We start from the raw sequence: 11,991 nt of genomic DNA on the forward strand, positions 1-11,991 counted from the left end.
CAGTCAGGACCCGAGAAAAGTTAAAATAAGTGGATTGCAATTACTACCCTGACGGATAGCCGATTATTGCTTTGACTTTTTACAAAATTCCAAACCCACTAATTTGGGAACCACAAATCAAAATTATTTTTTAATTTTTTAAATTTTCAATTACCATTTTTTTTATTTACTTATATTATGTTATATGAATTTTATACATACATATTTTATTGGATTTTAATTTAAAAGTAGCTCTTACCCTATAATGTAATTTCTCGCTATCATAAATATATTTATATATTAATAAATTATTAATATATATATATTTTTAGCCATATAAAAACCGCTCTCCCCGCCATTGGACCTTCTTTTTCTTCCACTGCTTCATGTACGAATCCACCCTTACCTGATTCATCGTCTATTACATTTTCTGTTTCCTACTCTTTCCAACACGATATCTGAAGAATGCGATTCCTGTTCTCCATTTGATTTCGCGATTCGAATCAGGTTTTCGAGTTTTTCTTTTTTTAATTACTCTTTCGATGTTGCTTAGTTTTACAGGTTTCAATCATCGATGATTTTGATCTTGATCAGATCATTCAGTTTGTTACTCCCATTTTCATTTCCTTGCCTCTTTAAGATCTTTTTTGTCTTTCTTAATGTCGGTGGCTTTCAGTTTTTCTTTATTTTCTCCTGTTTTTTTGTCGTTTTCCATTTTCTAGATGATTTCTTTGAAAATTGTTGTGTTAGTTAATGTCGGTGGCTTAGTTTTCCATTTGATTTCGCAATTTGTTATGTTCCGTGGTTCAATTACTCGCAATTTTTGTTTAACTTTTTTGTGTTTTTGGCGGGTGGAGAAATTTGAACCACAGAAGGGTAGAGCATGTATTATGTATTTTGTGGATGAAATCTGATCAATATAAAATGTAACTTGATTGCTGGTTTCATTGCGTAAAATTGATTTTGATTCCGTACAGGAAGTAATGGGTCCATTCCCTTTACTTGACGTAGCTATTGAAATCCTTCCGCGTTGCCCTATTGTCACTCCAGGCTCATCATATGGCAGACGGTCATCAAATTGCCATCACAATCTACGAACAGTTTCAGTCACCTGGAAGCGGTACGTATGCTTTTACTCTGCCTGCATGTCTTTTCTCTCCAGGAAAAATAGGGACGAGATTTGGTTTTTAGCTTGATTTTCCTCATCGTCCTTTTCTTTTATTTCTTTTTAATTCCGATCATTTGTCAATGTTCATGCAGGAAAGTATCATACACTGACAACTTCCTGCATAAACCAATTACTGTTGCCTTTTCTAGCCGGGTATGGAAATCTTTGAACCCATGTTCTCTATTGTTTTCATTATTAGAATCTGCGCACTAACTGCTCGAACAGAGTTATGAATCATCATATCGGATTTTCTTTATTAATTAATGTGTTTTTTTTTTTTTTTTTTTTTTTTTTTTAAATCAAGTTGAATGGAAATGAAAGGCTAACTGTTTTCCTGGAATGCAAAAATTGGAATTTAACTTGTGTATTCAACTACATCCTATATCAAATCTGTGAAACTATGACTTGACTTATGGCTGTTGGTTCTGTGACAGGACAATTCAAACGATCCTTCAACTGGAGGAAGTGAAATATTGGGGTCAGAAGAAGATGAAATTCTTGCAGTTAAAAAGGCGCTTTTGGAGTCTCAAACGAGACAAGAAGCTGTAGAGAAAGAAACAGACCAACTGCTTGAGAAGTTGACTCGCTATGAGGCTAAACAAAAAGAATATCTTGCTACTATATTGCATGATAAGGAATTGGCAGTTTCAGAACTCGAGGCTGCCAGATCACTGTTTAATAAAAAACTCGAGGAATCAGTAGGTGAGAAGTTTGCTTTGGAATCTAAGCTGGTCCTTGCAAAGCAGGATGCTATTGATCTTGCAGTACAAGTTGAAAAGTTAGCTGCAATTGCCTTCGAGCAGGCCACGTCACACATATTAGAAGATGCTCAATTAAGAGTTTCAGCTGCAGAAACTTCTGCTGTCGAGGCATCTTATGAAATTGAAAAACAGATCAGCGATGCTACTGAAGGTTCGATGCTATCATTTGTAGAACAATCAAAAATAGCTATTGAGAAGGCATTGGATGTGGCTGAAAAAGCTAGTGCTCATGCAAATAAGGCTGTAGCTACATTTACTGATGAGGTATATGCTCTAGATGAGATCGCTTCTATCCAATCAGAAAGTGTTAAGTTGAAAGGTGTCGTGGATGAATTAGAATCTCACTTATCACTTGCAAGAGCTGATGTTGATAACCTTAAGTTGGAACTGGAGCAAGCCCGAGCACGGGCAACTGCATCAGAAATTCGAGCCAAAAATGCTGAAACAGTGTTGCTTGAATTTCAAAACTCGAGTATGGAAAAGATAATCCAACAGGAGGGAGAAATTAAATTGATGATGGAGAAAATCAAGAAAGATTTCACAGACAAGAAGAAAGCTGCTTCCAAAGCTTTCAAGGCTGAGCTTGAAGGTATTAAGTCTGCCATTGAAGCTGCCAAAGAAACTGCACATTCAAAAGACAATGCCTATATGAGAAGATGTGAAGCACTGCAAAGATTATTGAGGGCTTCGGAAGCTGCAACAAAGATGTGGCAACAACGAGCTGAAATGGCTGAGTCATTTTTATCGAAGGAAAGAACCCTTGGTAAAGATAATGAAGAGGCAGCTTATATTGTCAATGGTGGGAGGATAGACCTCTTGACAAATGATGAGTCGCAAAAGTGGAAACTCTTGAGTGATGGTCCTCGAAGAGCGATACCTCAATGGATGGCAAGAAGAATTGGAACCATTCGCCCCAAGTTTCCTCCAAGAAAGATTGATATAACTGAAGTTTCAACATCAAAGTTTAGATCATTGGACTTGCCCAAACTTGAAGAAGTATGGTCAATTGCTCAAGAAAAGCCAAAAGTGGGGGATACACTAATTGAGCATGTTATCGAGAAGGAATCAATAGAAAAGAAAAGAAAGGCTCTTGAGCGTGCACTGCAACGAAAAACCATACAATGGCAAAGGACACCGGATCAAACAAAATTAGGTCAGCTGGCTTTATCCTTTTTCTTTTTATGTAATCAAGAAATTTTTTTATTATATATTCCTAAGATTCAATTCTTGTGACTTTGATGCAGAGCCCGGTACTGGCACTGGACACGAAATTGTGGTTAGTTTTCACTAATGACATCAATAAATTAATGCACTCTACTCTGATTTACATAATTAAATTCCTTGGTGTGCAAACTCAATATTTAGTTTGAATATTGGGTTAATTGTTCAAAAATATTTTCCAATTGAGTTTGATCAGGTTTTTTTGTCATGTTTCTTAGTTGCATCACACTAGATTTACTTGAGCTTTAAAATAAATGACATTGCTGATTGACTTTCTTGTAGTTGATCTCTTGTTCTTAAGTTAGTAAGGGATTGGTATCACACCGTTCGTCTATTGTATCAGGTTTTTTGTCATGTTTCTTAGTGCTTTTATTCATTGGAAGGGAATAAGTCCTATAGATCATGGCACAATGTTAGCTGCATATATTGCTTACTTCTACCTGTTTCAAATTCTTCACTTCCGGTGGAATTACAATTAGAATCTATAATTTTTTTTTCCTTTCCATTTATTTGTTGCTGCTCAAATGATGATATTTCCCCTAAAAGTCATATGAAAGTTATGCTAAACTTTCAGTTTCAAGTACTTGCTATTTAGAATTAGCCAATATTGGGAAGTTCAGAATCTTCTGAAAAAAAATCCCCCCTTCCATTGATTTATCGGTGGACTTCCCCCCCCATCGAGAACCTATTGTTTTTTTCAGTTATTACAACATTTTTATTATTATCAATCCGCTCCAACCATGACTGATGATTGTTAATGGATACCTCATGAAGTTTCAAGGTTTCAACTGGGAAAGCTGGAGAAGACGCTGGTACCTGGAATTAGCTGCCAAAGCATCTGATTTATCCCAATCTGGGATAACAGCAGTGTGGCTCCCACCACCAACAGAATCTGTTGCTCCACAAGGTTTGCTCCATTTCATTTTTATTTTATATTGTTTGAGGCAAATAAAATAAAATATAAGCTCTTCTTAGCATCTACTATTGTTCAAACGCTTCTCAACCCTTTTTTCCCAGTTTGGTTAACATGGGATAATTTCGATGTCTGGGCTACAACTTATGAACAGTGGGGAATGTCTTACAGGTTATATGCCATCTGACCTATATAATTTGAACTCGTCTTATGGATCTGAGGAAGAACTCAAATACTGTATAGAAGAATTTCATTCTCAAGATCTTCTGGTATGTCATGGTCTGAAACTTGTCCAAAGTATTGCGTATTTATTTAATTCCTCTATCTGTTTCAATTATTCTTGGAATGTGAAGAAATTAAGAATGTATTCAAGCAAGTGTTTGTTTGTAGAATTTTATATGTTAAACTGTATCATCAGAGACAGGTGTTAGAAACTGTCAGAAAGTTACGCTACTTAATTTTCAAGATATCATTGAAAAGGAAACTTTAGTGGAAGATAGTTTTTTTAAAAAAAAAAAAAAAATTGGAAGAGATTTCTGCATCTGGAGCGCTGTGCCAAAATCTCCTGACTCACATGTTATTATATTAAGAAAATAAAACCATGCCATATCAGAAAGTTGCAAATTATATGAAATAGAGCTCTGTTAGACCACAATTGTGAATGCGCAAGTCTAGGAGGGGCATGTAACTCTCACTAGTTATATGGTATAGTCTTTAGTAAGTTGTAAACTCTGTAGGTGATTACGTACAATGTATGAGCTTTATTTTAATGTCTTGTTTAGTGTTCAGTTCCCCCTTCTTTTTGACCAATGTTATTTGGATCTGCCTCCAGGCCCTCGGTGATGTTGTACTCAATCATAGATGTGCACACAAGCAGGTCTACTCCTGTCCATACTGTTATTGTTTACTATTTTACTCTTAGCTCCCTTTTTCCTTTTCTGTTAATAAAATCACATCCTTTTATATGTGTTTTTCATGTAGCATTTCAGCACTTCAGAACTTATCTAATAATTGAAATTGCAACACTCATGCAGTGAATATTACGTATTTACTTATTATTTCAATTTTTTTTTCATGAATTTATGTTGTTTAAGATGGTTACATTTCTAAACAACCAAAGAAATTTGAAACTGATATTTCTTGATTAAATGTGTCTCCTCAGTGGATAGGACTGAATCTATTTTCTCAATTTTAGTTATTTGTTTGTTTTGAAATTTCAAAGGTATATTTTTTTGTATTCCTAACTTCAGAGACTGTGTTGAATGACCCTTGTGTCAGGTGTCTGCTGTGCTTTGTGCATTAATGATTAAAGCATGTAGAATTTTTCCATGACACAAACGGACCTTTTTTTGGTGCTGCCTCAGAGTAGTTGTACCTTAATGTAATTTGGGGTTCTTTCTGTTTGCAGAGTCCCAATGGTGTTTGGAACATTTTTGGTGGCAAGCTAGCTTGGGGACCTGAAGCAATTGTTTGTGATGATCCGAATTTTCAGGGTCGAGGAAATCCTAAAAGTGGTAATTCTTTAGCTTTATCTACTGATTTAACTTCGAATACTATTCTCTGAGATTCTATGTAGATGACTAGTCAGTGTCATCACCTTGTGGTGTCTGCCTTGACATGAAAATGAGGTGCTTTAAGTAATTAATTTTGTAAGCTGTAATAGCTTCCAACTCTCGATAATTTATAGTTTAAGATTGTTTCTTTATAAGAATATCTATAGAATTTCGTTTTTGCGTGGTTTAGCATAAAATCTTCCAAGGAGAAGAATTACAACCAGCGTAAGATCGCACAAAGATTAAGTGAAGAGATATGTTGCTCACTAGTATTCTGAAATTAGTCAAATAAGTTCCATAAAAAGCTTTAGTTTGGTTGTTGATGCTACTTTTTCTTTGTTTGTGCTGCCTGTAGGCGACATCTTTCATGCAGCACCAAATATTGACCATTCCCAGGACTTCGTGAGGAAAGACATAAAAGAATGGCTAAATTGGCTTCGGAGTGATATCGGTTTCGATGGTTGGCGTCTTGATTTTGTGAGGTAATTTTTTCTTCGATTCTTTTTTTCAATATAGATGCTTGCTTATAAATAATAATTAAATACTAAATTGAAGAAAATATTCTCTGTTCATTATGTTCTTCCCATCATGAATTAGCCTTCACACACAACCAAATTTGATTAATATAATAAAAAATCAAGCTTATAAAGTTTCAAAATTTTTATTTTTATTTTTTTACAGTCAGCTGGTATTACAATTGGGACAATTTTGATCGAAGTACCATCATAGTTCAAAATTAGTTATTCTTATGATCCAGGTTATTGATTCTTTTTCTTTGTTATTTTAGAGGTTTCTCGGGTACATATGTTAAAGAATATATTGAGACTTCAGATCCTACTTTTGCTATTGGAGAATACTGGGACAGTTTGGCTTATGAACATGGGAATTTATGCTATAACCAAGGTAGGAAGTTGCTCTACATTCTTGGACTGTATTCATGAACTATTTTATTGTTATTCTCTGATTTGAAGGGACTGTGCATCCAGTCATTGATTTCTTTCAACCTATCGGAGCTTCAGTAGGGTTATTTTAATCAAGAGGTTGTCATTAGGTCCACAACTACTAATTCAAGTTAGATGTGTAAAAAAATTCCTCGTATCATTATTTTGATGCTGTACAATTTTAAGAAAACTGTGAACAAAATGTTATGTGGTTGACACTATGTCCAACTCCCAAGTATAGTTTATATGCTAAAAAATTCCGTCCATGTTTTTTTGATCATTGACCTTACGCTATGCCAATTATTCTCATACATTTAGATGCTCATCGGCAACGAATAGTTAATTGGATCAATGCCACTGGTGGCACTTCCTCTGCATTTGATGTCACCACAAAGGTATTCGTCTTAATCTTTATGTTTCATTCCTAATTTTGATGATTGTGAAGGACGGTATGATGCAATGAGTACAACTATTTGTAACAAATTCTGGAAAAATTAAAAATTTTATACTTCGTCAAATATTTCCTCATATACAAGTGTGTTAGATTATTAATTGGAATTTAGTAGGAATGTTCATTTACCCGGTCGGGATCACCTCATAGGAATCGCTGTTAAGGCAAGAAATGGGGGAGTGGGAAAAAATTTAGGGTGTTTAATTAATAACTTAAATAATTAGATATGTTTGAACTGTTTGCTTGAACATTTGGACTAGATATGTATAATTACATAATTCGATGGGTAATATTATTTTTTTCAATTAGGAGGTTTAATAAATTTCTCTTTCAATTGAGATTTTACATTGGAATTTATCATTCAAATGAAAATTTTCAATTGGAAATTAACTATTTAATTAAAAAAAATCTTACATGGAATCACGACCTTAGTAGTGGTATAATTGTAATACTTGGTCGTTTGATATGACAGGATGGTTACAACTAGGGGAAATTGGGGAGCTTAGAGGATAGGTAGAATTTTGGGATTATTCATTTTGTGTGAGAGAGATAGCCTCTTGAAAGGGTATTACTTACTATTTTCATCTCTATATGATATTGTGATACTGCTGAATAACTTCATTGTTATTTTCTTATATTTGGGGTCCTAGCAATTTGGTATTAGAGCATCGATTTGACTACTGGTCTAGATATAGAGTCAGTCGACGATTTAAAGGCCATGGCTTGAAGTGAGACATATTACAAGATCAATGCTAAAAAAATTTTAATGGATGGGCGAGATCGATGCAATTGATAATAGCACAGATGCAAAAATGATTTTGTAGGGATCCAAAAATGCTTAAATTCTGAAGAACAGCAGAATCTGCAGATTGAAGAAAAGATAAGTCTGAGTAAGAGCGATGAAAGAACATAAATCAAAACGGAAATGAATATTGAATCTGATCAGAGCAAGAAAAGAAACATCATTTGCTGAAAATCGCAAACATCGAGCGACCCTGTTTAACCAAGCCTTCTTGAGCAAGGGCTAGGGGTGGCCAGACAACAGCAATAATACAAGAGAACACTGACTGAAATTGATCGAGTAGACCTGATTGAAACTGTTGTGTTCAAGGAAACCAGTGTGTACATGTAATCAGGCTAAATATGGGGATGGCAAGTTTTCTCTTGGATGTTAAAACAAAAATTATTGGCAATGAATGAAGAAATCACAAAGGTTAAGAATTGCAAGGAGACGGTAGTGGTTAAAGTAAAAATAAAATGCTTGGGAGAGGAAGAGTTTCAAAGACAGGGTTGCGGAAAGCAGTGACTCTAGGAAGTTGGAGTTGTGAAAAGGAGGAGGGCCCAAAAATTGCAATCAAATTTAGGATTGGAAGGAATGACTTGGGGTTAAGGGTGTCATATGAAATGTTTCTTAAAAAAAAATTGAAAAGAAGAGAGAAAAAAGTATAAAAGAAGGGTGGAAAAACATTAGAGGTTAGACACATCTAATGAATTTTTCCCTGCTATAATCATTTAGTTTATTTTGAGAATCAATTGTCCCATTTTGAGGACTGTGTGTGTTTAGAGGGCGGGTAATTCTAGAGTAAATAGGGAAATATTGGGAATGTTATTAGGATGTTAGTTGTGGCATAATTGTAATTACATTGTAGATTTTAGGGTGGGTACTTATAAATAGAGAGAGAGAGAGAGATGTTAGGGGATTGATAGGTTTTTGCAACTTATGAACTTATGGGAGAAAGGTGACCCTCTGAAAGACTATTTAATATAATTTCACTTTGATATTGTAATATTGCAATATATTTTCTGTTTTTTCTTATAGTAGGGATCCTATCGAAGTGTTTTCTTCGTTTGATAATCTTGACATGTAATTCATCATTCATTCGCAGGGGATACTCCATTCTGCCCTTCATAACCAATATTGGAGATTGATAGACCCACAAGGAAAACCAACAGGAGTAGTGGGATGGTGGCCTTCGCGTGCTGTCACTTTCTTAGAAAACCATGACACTGGGTCCACACAGGTTTGAAACTAGCAGCGAGTTTATCATTTGGATTAGGCAACAGGTTTCACTTTCATGAATGAGCATATATAAATGGCAGTAAAATTTCGATATGTTTTACATCTGTGTCACACGTGAAAAAATAATTGTAGTTCAGAGGATGAGTTGATTTGATGCAAACGGCTTCCCCATGCTTGCATTTTGTTCCAGATTTTCTGTTTAATTGTGAAAATGGAATGAAATATTGTGGGTTGGTTCGGAAGCCAAAGGGTGAACAGTAAACCAAATATCTTTGAAGTCACGAGTTCAATTTGTGATGCTTTTTATATAGGATATTAAATATCATATAAGGCTTTCAATATTATACGTTGTAGAGTCTGAGTAATTGTCTGGATTTAAGGAAGTTGTGCATCAACTTTTTGGACCCATGGTTATCAATCAAAAAAAATGAAGAACATCAGAGATTGTAATATTTTCCAACCGATTCATTTGTGGATTGAACATATGCAGAAAAACTAAAGAAATCAAAGATTGAGCATGTACACAGAAAAGAAAATACTTTCTTGTTGAATCAAGAGTTTCTGTACATTGCCTTTTACTAAGCTGCCTGAACAGACTCTGCGTGCTCTTATTAAAAGCCAATATTCATTTTCCTCCACACATTTATTGTCTGATATAATACTAATTTATCTCATTTTGCAAGCACCTTAATATTAAAGCTAGCCTCCATTATTTAAGTTTTCCCTTGGCTGAGGGCTTATTAATTATAAGCTAATGAGTTCGGGGAAGTAGAAATTGAATTTTTCTACTTGTTTGTTTGCAGGGACATTGGCCATTTCCACGTGATAAACTTGTGCAAGGATATGCATATATCTTGACTCATCCTGGAACAGTAAGTTCTTACTTCTTACTTCTTAGTTGAAAAGGTTGATTTTTCCTTTATACTTGCCTCACAGTTCACACCACGTTAGCAACTGAAGGGCATGATCATGTGAGATTGTAACGAGAAAGTTTTTTTTTTTTTTTTTTTTAACTTTCAAAATATTAAAGATTTCAACAATATGAGCATTTTTTATTTTTTTTTGAAAGTTTAAGAATATTATTGAAACTTTCGTGAGTATTTTTGGGTATTTTTGAGATAAAGTATAATGCTTTATTAATTTAACCTAATATGTGTGAAGTATTAAGCTTTTAAGTTTAGTGATTTGTTTTCAAGTTGGTTCTTTCCATATAACTTCAATTATATAAAATTTTAACACCCAAATAGTTGATTTGTTTTCAAGTTGGTTCTTTCCATATAACTTCAATTATTTGGGTGTTTTTTTATATTTATGTTTGAAAATGTTCAGGGATGAAACGGCTCCTATTTATTTAAAAATATGATAATTTAGAAGATAAAAATTTAAAAAAATGGAGGAAGTTGTAGAGATTGAAAAGCTCCTATTTATTTAAAAGGATGATAATTTAGAAGATAAAAATTTTTAAAAATGGAGGAAGTTGTAGAGATTGAAGAGTGGGATTAAGAGGATATTCAAGAAGCGAGGAATAAAAATTATAAAAAAAAAAAAAAAAAAAAAAAATTAGTTATTGAGACAATTGAAAAATATTTTTACTTGTTGAGGATCCTTTATCCTTGCCTTTAATCATTGTGTTTAGACATTACTTATCTTTAATCGTTTCAAAATGGCAGCAACATGCCATTTTTTTTTTTATAAAAGAATCATATAAATACATAAATAATGGATTCTGATCATATTCTAATAGTAAGGACTTTTTGTTTCCTTTTTCTATTTGAATAATTTCCATGTACGATGTAATTGATGGTGTGATCCCCAAGCATTACTGCTTTACCTGTGTTCAATGTATAGAGCTCTTAGACTAACTGTTCATCAAGTGCAATGGAAAGCTAATGACTGATCAATGAGCTCTTGTTTGAGTCATGAAATTCAATTGCTTGAAGTTGTATATTTTTTAATTGACTTATATCAGCCATTTTAGGGGCTTTGGGCAACTATTATTCAAGTCCTCCCCTGCTCCTTTAACTGTGGTTAGAGAAACTGTGAAATATCTATACTGATATACAATCTTCTTGTTCAGATTACATGGAAACAAAACCTCATTTCATCTAGTTAAAATAATATAAGCTTGTAATCTGTTGCTGTGAGCTGCAGTCTTTTAAATTTCTTAAAGTGAGGTTGTAGGTTTTTTTTTTAAGCTTTATGCTTTCATTTTATTTTTCAGAATCTAAATAAGATTAGGAATCATTCAGTTAGTCATGTCGCTGCCCTCTCTTTCTCCTTTGAAGTTTAATTTTGTTGTCCTTATCATTCATTTTACAGCCTACAGTTTTCTACGACCACTTTTATGATTTTGGTATTCGTGAAATCATCAATGAGTTAATTGAGGCTCGTCAACGTGCTGGGATCCACTGTCGGAGCTCTGTAAAGATCTTCCATGCAAACAATGAAGGATATGTTGCACAGGTTGGAGATAATCTGGTAATGAAGCTTGGACATTTTGATTGGAATCCCTCTAAGGAAAATCAGTTGGATGGGAAATGGCAGAAGTTTGTTGACAAAGGATCAGATTACCAATTGTGGATGAGACAATAATCCTATTAAATGGAGGTAATACTCTGTTCTCCCTAATTGAATTTCTTTTTCAATGTTAAATTGGTAATGCTTGTGTAGTTCTTCAAATTTTACAAACATTGTTGTAGGTCAAGATGAGCCTGTTACCAGTAATAGTAATACATATCATACTTAAGTCACAAAACTTGAGAGATGCATGGCCAAATAACATGCTTAATAGTTAATAGACAATGACTGATATAAGCATATGGTTAGCATTGCATGTCTAGAACAAAGATCCTTTCCTCCCTTCAAAATCAATGTGAAGATGCTGAACTTCCGTCTTTTCCTGGTTTCAGTTCTTCATTTGCCTTGGTCCCCAAAACTTTAAGCTCCTTTTACGGGTCAACCCCCCCCCCCCCCCCCCCCCCCCC

The 11,991-nt window shown here is 34.2% G+C and overlaps 1 protein-coding gene across 4 annotated transcripts in view; it reads left to right on the forward strand.

Moving 5' to 3' along the window:
• The first annotated feature begins 337 nt into the window (after window positions 1-337).
• LOC111492635 overlaps window positions 338-11,991 on the forward strand; it is a 12,629-nt gene continuing 975 nt past the window's right edge. For all 4 annotated transcript variants that reach the window (XM_023142012.1, XM_023142013.1, XM_023142015.1 and 1 more), the window contains exons 1-15: window positions 338-486; window positions 957-1,099; window positions 1,240-1,300; window positions 1,582-3,061; window positions 3,153-3,184; window positions 3,904-4,036; window positions 4,214-4,311; window positions 4,875-4,919; window positions 5,451-5,556; window positions 5,951-6,077; window positions 6,383-6,498; window positions 6,855-6,931; window positions 8,874-9,008; window positions 9,811-9,879; window positions 11,327-11,614. In XM_023142012.1, the coding sequence (XP_022997780.1) occupies window positions 963-1,099; window positions 1,240-1,300; window positions 1,582-3,061; window positions 3,153-3,184; window positions 3,904-4,036; window positions 4,214-4,311; window positions 4,875-4,919; window positions 5,451-5,556; window positions 5,951-6,077; window positions 6,383-6,498; window positions 6,855-6,931; window positions 8,874-9,008; window positions 9,811-9,879; window positions 11,327-11,599 (2,889 nt within the window). In that variant the 5' untranslated portion in view covers window positions 338-486; window positions 957-962 and the 3' untranslated portion in view covers window positions 11,600-11,614. The remainder of the gene's footprint in view (window positions 487-956; window positions 1,100-1,239; window positions 1,301-1,581; window positions 3,062-3,152; window positions 3,185-3,903; window positions 4,037-4,213; window positions 4,312-4,874; window positions 4,920-5,450; window positions 5,557-5,950; window positions 6,078-6,382; window positions 6,499-6,854; window positions 6,932-8,873; window positions 9,009-9,810; window positions 9,880-11,326; window positions 11,615-11,991) is intronic.

The sequence above is a fragment of the Cucurbita maxima genome, unplaced genomic scaffold (assembly GCF_002738345.1).
Source record: "Cucurbita maxima cultivar Rimu unplaced genomic scaffold, Cmax_1.0 Cma_Scf00018, whole genome shotgun sequence".
In the NCBI taxonomy this organism is placed as follows: Eukaryota; Viridiplantae; Streptophyta; class Magnoliopsida; order Cucurbitales; family Cucurbitaceae; genus Cucurbita; species Cucurbita maxima.